Source organism: Exophiala bonariae, assembly GCF_035927105.1.
Source record: "Exophiala bonariae strain CCFEE 5792 chromosome Unknown scaffold_89, whole genome shotgun sequence".
Taxonomy (NCBI): Eukaryota; Fungi; Ascomycota; class Eurotiomycetes; order Chaetothyriales; family Herpotrichiellaceae; genus Exophiala; species Exophiala bonariae.
In genome coordinates this window covers 1-7378 of record NW_027042564.1, presented here as the reverse complement: position 1 = coordinate 7378, position 7378 = coordinate 1, and the positions used below count along the sequence as shown (strand labels likewise).

Sequence of the window (7378 nt, the reverse complement as noted above, 5' to 3'; positions counted from 1 at the left end):
ACCAGCACAGCACAAGCACGCGTACGAGTAGTAACTCACTTCGACCAGCACTGCAGTGTGGACAAAGTGACAAACAGCACAGTATTGATTGATTGGACGCGCCACCCGGCCCGGCCCGCTGTCAAGCGATTTTGCTGGTGAAGATTTCCCCTGTTACGGCAGGGCTGCTGACCAGAAATGGTTGCAGGCAGATTGGATTCGTGAGTGCGTCGTTTCCGAGTGGTCGGGCTGGGAGAGATGTGACTGGCGGGGACGTGTACGTTGTGTTACGTTGTGTCAGATCTTCTGTGGGTGCGTAAATATATGTCTGTGCGAAGATCTACGGAGAAAAAGCGAGCGCTGAGAGAGATGAAGATGTTGTGCACTTTTTTCTCGCAGCATTACTGATCTTGGAAGATGTGGTGGGAAACGTGTTCAGAAGTATTATCAGGGGTCTTACAGTATGTGTCCCTTAGTGGGTTGGCTTCTGAGGGCACAAGTTGTGCTGTTTATTCATTCATGAGATCTGAGGTCGGATGAGGAAGATTGCGCTGTCGTAGTTTCCATGAACGTGGACATGCCATATAAGGGATTGACGATTACTGTGATTCAGCGGTAGCATAATCGAGTGGAGTCATAGCCCGTGGACAGGCTGCTAGGTACCTACATAAGTATAGAAAGACCAGTAGAAATTCCTGGTTGTTTTCGGGACGGCTTGACATCAATATTATCTACAACTACTGCGGACAACAATTGTGAGGTGTCATAAGGTGTAGGACTACGTGGTCGGGGAGACGCAGAACATCAGGGGTGGGTATAGGCGACTATTGGAGACCGCTCCCAACAAAGATGCTGAAGTGGTCGACGGATGTGGAGTAGATAGGTGCTTGAAAGGTTGAGGTGAGAACTAGTCTCTAGAACACAGGGACGAACGGTCAGGTGCATTATTGTACTGCTGCATCCACGGCACCAGCTAAGTACTTCGTAGCAGGAACTCATAGACATGGCTCCTGTAAGGCCCATAAATGATTCCAGTGCAAAGGTTAAGGAGAGTTGTTTCTGATATCTCTGCGGGTTCTGGGGGAGCGCTAGGCAAAGGAGTCGACTTTCAGGAGAGGAATTTGACGTGTACTCTGTCCATCCCTTTTCACTTTTGACGAGGGCACGATGAGAGTATTGTGTACGATGGTGTCCGCAAAATGTTCAGATGGTATTCAGGGTTTGATAGTGAGGTGGTTGGTCTCATGCTGGTGTGAAGTTTATTTGGAGTCCGGTTCCCATCTTCGGCAGCTAGAACGAAAAGAAATGCTAGTGGATCGCTTTAGTGGCCTCTCATCTCGTGTTCGACTGAGTGCTTGCATACTAATTACTCATCTGGATTAGCATAGAATTCGTGATAGGGGAGGGGACGATCTTTGGAAGATCGTTACTCGGACGGAATTGGGGGACAGGTCTCTCGAATCTAGATGTTGACAACTGCATGAGATTTTACGGAGTATGTTGGACGGATATCTATGGGGTCTGAAGCGAAAGTGCAATACCTTAGAGAGGAAGAAGACCAGCAACTAATCAGAATTGGTGGTGCAGAGGAACCAGTCAGACATGATATGTCTCGCTTTTAGTTGATAGTGTCCTGCAGGAAAGATCAGGCGAGGAGCCAAGCATGGAAGCGAACTGCCAGGCATCTGCTTTCAGTCAAGGACAATGCGGAGAGACACGAACACTTGTTGGTCTTGGAAAGAGAAAGCGCAATCCTCCAGATTCGCACGAGGTCGAGAAGGACAAGGACCCATGGGCCACACTACGGAGTAGGGACGTTCTACTTCGTACATGTGTATCGGACGAAGGTGCTAGCGTCAAAGAGTCCATCGTGGGCGGCAACTGACGACTCTGAGAGGTGCACCTATCTGCAGGCTGTCTGCTATCTTCGCCGTCAAAGCAATTACTCGTTAGCCTCAAACCAAGTGTAGGCTACTTGAGCCGCTTGATGTTATCAGAAGCTAACTGGAGAATGACAATTGCTCCCAGCAAATTGCTGCAGCAGTTTGTGAAACTCCTTTCCTGGTTGTGTGGTGAATTGGAATTGACACAAAGGCTGGCCTTGTGTTCCGTAGCCGATGAGAATTGTGAGGCAGCAGGCCCGAGGTCCCAAACCGCCACTGACTGTTAGGTTGTTACAGGCTGCCCTGTCTACCATTTGGGCGCCGGGGGTGGAGGTCGACACAACACGATGGTCAAAGGCATGATCGTTGACAAGCAAGCGCGATGCGATGCCGTGATGGCAACTTCAACCATGTGGACGCGATCATCAGCGGCTGATCAAAATGTTGCATATTTGACTACATGCTTGATGCTCCATACGAGGTAGTGGTGTAACTGTGCAACAGGACAATCTTGGAATCTTGCAGTCTATGCGACGAGCGGCTAAATGGGGGCAAATCTCAGTTGCATAGCCAACGCAAGACTGAAATCGAACCGAAAGTGGCCCCCTCCCCCCGGCGGAACAAGCGATTCAAGGGCATGATGCAGATAACAGAACTTGAATGCAGGAACCCACCAGCCTTGGAACTTGTGGGCGAATGAACAACGGAGCGCAAGAATGAAATCTCAAAGGTTTCCAATCAACTCGGGGCGTTCCAGGCGCTAGGACAAGGTCGCTAGGCCACTCGGAGTCTAGTCCAGGTACCGAGGTCACTCTAAAATCATGCTAAACGCCCTAAGTGGACCCCTAGGGAAATTTGGCATGCCTGGCATTGGTGGTCGCCCGGAGGTTTACATTCTTGAACTCCACCCTCAATGAGCCCCCGTCGCGGCGCAATCAGCCAGAGCAGCCAAAGCAGCCCAGTCAAATGCTTGTCGCAGACGAACAGAACGCTGCAATCGCACGCAATCTGCTGGTCCTGGCCTTCGAGTTGGTGGGTGCACCTGCACCCACTTCTTTCCCCTGCCTCGCCATCTCCATACGAGTATTTGCTTCCGCCACATATACTTGCTCGTGCGGCCCTGTGCACACTGCCTCTCCTCCTCCACTCTTCACCACAGAGCCTCATTGCTTTCTGATAGCCTCTTGCTGTCGTCCGAGTCACTGAGCTCCCTCTCAGATCATCCAGTCGCTCGTTGATCTATCTGAGCAGTGCTCACACGCGCCATCCATCAGCAAGCAACAAGCTTACTCACGCTGCCGCTTTGCATTTGTCCCAGCATACGCGACAACTGCCTCATCGCAAAGACAACCTCTCAACTCTGAATCCATTTACTCCGTCACTATGCGCTTCACATCCATAACGGCTGCTGTAGCTCTGCTGCTAGCACCAGTTGCCTTGGCAGATCTCCCTCCTGGAGACTGGTCCGGAGAGACGACCGTCACTGTTACCTCCTCCTACTCGACAACATTGACCATCACCAAAACTCTTACATTCGCCCACGCCAACATCACCTCATCTTCGGCGCATCCAACCGGCTGGAATGCTACTTCAGCCACAACCGGTGCAGCCACCACAGTCAACAAGCCAACGCTCACTGGATCGTTAACATCGACATCCGCAGTCGCTATTGCGACTGCAACAGGAGCAGCGAGTGCTCAAGAGATCAACTTTGCAGTTGCTGCTTTGGCAGGTGCCGCTGCCATGTTCTGGGGCTCATTATGACCAGTCTAAAGTCAATGTCGACATGTGTACCATCCAGTCGATCAACACCATTTCATTTCCTTTTTTCTTTGACTGTGTCAATATTCAACTGAGCACTAGCTTGCTCTTTATGGTATCTTACGCCTTGCGATTGAGATACCCAACTACGATTTCATCTCTGAGAGAGCTTGGAGGACAACGGAGGAAGCCTACATCGATGTGACCGCAGCCGGTCTCATCCGTGGCAACTTTGGGGATGTTCAGCCAGCGCCTGGGGCGCAAATGACTCGACTTATTGTGGGAGCGATTGGTTGATGTTTATCAGGGGGAGGCTGCATCGGTAAGCAGAAGCAGCCGGGCAAGTTGAGCATCTGTGGATGGTTGCAATAGTGTGATGTAGAGAAGAGATGGCATGGAAATTTAGCTATATCCATGAACACGACCCGATACGACATATGCTTTCACACTTACGCGAGTGCAAGCGAGTCAGATTTTCTTCTATTGGTTTTCTGCGCCATAGACAGCCTTTGTAATGTAGACCCCAGTTTGGTACAGTTTATCAGCACCAGCTTGTAATTGAAATTCAAGAGAAATATCAAGCAAGAACCCATGAAACGAATGGTGTCGCAAGAACCATGCTGAACAACCGCCTGCCTAGGATGATGCTTGTATTTCCAGTGGAGTTTGGAGTGCCTCCGATTTGAAACCAGTAACCGCGGTGAGAGCAGGCTTCGATCCTCACTAGTACCTAGTACCGAGTACGGATAGCACTGCGCAGCAAGAATGTGCATTACACGCCGCGTTGCTACTCACAAGGCCATGGCCATACGATCGCGTCCAGCCCGCGTTGCCTTGCTTGATCATTTTCCAGGCGGCTGTCGTCAATTTGGTCCTTACCTGCTGAGTCGCTATCATGAAGATGTCGACAGATTCTTAAGTGCCCGTCAGGGACCGAGGCCAACGATGGTTGCACCTAAGTCGGGTATTAGTGTGGGGCTTTGAACTGATTGCGAAATCTCACATGACGTTGATAGTTGTGGTCTGTCTTTACCGCCGACGTTGATTGACACTGGCACTGACATCTGACGATGGAGGTCAAATCAAGTGAGGAAATCTGGGGATTTTGAAGTCGGCTCACTCTCGCAAGCCAAGCTGTCACGTGAGTCTGCTGACCTAAGCAATTTGATGGTGGATCGAAGGAAGGTGTCATGCAAGGCGGGCGTCGGGAAGGCACGCGCCCCTACCCCCCACAATCGCGTGTGCTCCAACAACAGCACGCGCCTTCTTTGCTCTCAACTTTACTCACTTTTTCGCATAGCCATCTTTGCCGGCGACCTCGCCTGGGCTTCGTCATTCGCTATTTCAACCTAACGAGTGTGTGCATATTCTCACAACGCTGCACTGTTCCTTCAAACCGACGCAAAGACCATCAACACAGCCCTCGTCACCAGTCATGGATGACGTCGACCTGCCCCCAATTCCTTCCTCCACCCGCCAAACAACCCCAAGTCGCCCACGTCCAACGACGCTGCTCACCCGTAAACGGACTCATCCTACTTACGACGATGATCCTGCTACCTCGAGCGACCCGGCCCTCTTCTCGAGTGACGAGCATGCTCCTGATGCAGAGAATTATGCCTCTGGAAAGCGTAAGAAATATACATATCGAGGCTCCTGGTGGGACCACCAGCGCGTCAACACGTCCAAGTCGAAGAAACGTGAATTCCGTCGCAATTTTGACTCGGGTGTCTTTATGGGAAGTGAGACGAGTGATGAAGGTTTATCCAGTGATTCTCTTGGGCTCGAAGATGAGTTGCTGCGGGATCAAGGGCAAATGAAACGAGGTTCCCGCCCGTCTCCGTTGTTCACTATTGAGTCGGTCGAAACTACACCAAAGGCAAAGACTGTATCGAGACTAGCATTGTCTGCAATGTCGAGTGAGCACGATGCAGTCTGTCGGATTGTAGACCACGCCCTGGATAATGGAAAAGAAGATATCGATCTGTCGTATGTATCTTCCACATATTACAGTTCTTCTGCTATCTAACCACTACCATCTCATAGTGCCATGTCGCTGTCGACTCTGCCATCCGAAATCTTATCTCTGAATACACTTAGCAAAAATACTGAGATCGTCACAGGCATGCTTGATGTCGGCACTGATCTAGAAGCAAAACTTCGACTCTATATGGCCAACAACTGCTTCGTCCAATTCCCGACTCCGCTCCTGGACCTGCGTAACCTCCGTGTTCTATCTCTTCGTCAGAACAGACTCATCTCGATTCCCCCTGCCATCAGAGAACTAGTCAATCTTGGGTCATTGAACATCGGCGGAAACTTTTTGCAAGAGCTTCCTTTCGAGATCGTCGAGCTGGCTAGGTTTCACAGTCTCAGAAACCTTACGACTAATCCAAACCCCTTCAACATCCCAGTGCCTTACAACGCACCTAGTTCGGAAAGGATGGACGATCAGAAATTTGAGTCTCCAGACGACAACCAAATTCCCACCTTCTACCGACGGAAAATGACAGAACTTCAATTCGAGTCAAAGTGCAAAGCCAATGTGTCTGCGAGTACTTTGGGAGTGCCGTCTCTAAGGGAGTTGGCACTCCGCAAAATGTCACAGCTTGACCCCATGTCACAGATAGATTTCCGAGAAATCATGCCAGACGATTCGCCGGAAAGTATCCTAGAAGATCTTTCTTTGCTTAAAACTCAACCAAGCAGACGCTGTACGAGGTGCCATCGAACAATAGTTCTTGCCGCACAACAATGGACAGAATGGTGGCGGCTCCCTTACGGGACTGGTGAACCGTTCATATGGCCGAGAGCTTACGTCCCGTTTACGAGACTCCTGTGCTCGGCGGACTGTCCTGGCGAGGAAAATTCGTGGTGCGGCGAGCCGACCATTTGAATCCGCGTGTTTACTTCAGAGCAGGCAGGAGGGTTGGAGAGAGCCTAGCCAAAAATTGTTTGTAAATATGCTGTCGAAGTATCTTGTCAGACCTAGCTGTAGCCCAGTATTAGGAGAATCATACATGCTAAATGTAGGATCAACGGCACCGTGGTGTACAATACCAAAATTCTAAATCGGTCCACGTTTCTTAAAATCGCGCCAGTATGATTTCTCCTCCATCTACAAGAAGAGTGTTAGGGAACTCATTTTGCAATGTCGCTGTGTGTACACTGAGTCTACGGCTCGAAAACGCCAGCACCCCGTCCGGTCATGCTTATTCAATATCCTCAGAGCTCGCACTCGAGGCGAGTCAACAAGGATAGTTCACCAACTGCAATGAAATCCACCAAGGTTTCCAAAGACATGAAAGTGATTTTGTTTTTAAACCTGTTTTTTCTTCTTGTTTGATCGTCCCTTAGAAGACAGCTAGCTATCTATGTAGTCTATGAACCTAAGGGAACATTTGTCGCTGAACAGACGCAGTGCCAGATCAGATCAGATCAAATCAGAGCGGGTTTTGCTTCCCGCACCCCTCGACCCCTTGCTCTGGCTTGCCTTGCTGGTAGTGTGCTGCCACCGAGACAGCTTATTTGACGTCGAAAAACGTAAAGATTTGGAACAAATACAAAAACGCCCATCCACCCGCGCGCCCGCCCCAAAAAACATAACATATCCTCCTCGCTCGGTTTTCCTGCCGACTCCTTCTCTCAAGTGCCATTTCCAAAAAAAAAAAAAAAAAAAAAGTTTTTTTTTGATATGGGGGGCAGATCCAAAAAAACACCCAGAAGCAGAAGGAAGGAATAAAGAGTGAGACTGC

General features: G+C 50.0%; 1 protein-coding gene across 1 annotated transcript; it reads left to right on the top strand.

Annotated features, from left to right (window-relative positions):
- Positions 1–3245: 3245 nt before the first annotated feature.
- Positions 3246–3626, top strand: LTR84_012828 (uncharacterized protein; the record flags this gene model as incomplete). The annotated part of the gene is made up of 1 exon (XM_064856335.1): positions 3246–3626. One exon carries the CDS (start codon positions 3246–3248, stop codon positions 3624–3626), a length of 381 nt encoding a protein of 126 aa, XP_064699723.1.
- Positions 3627–7378: the final 3752 nt, after the last annotated feature.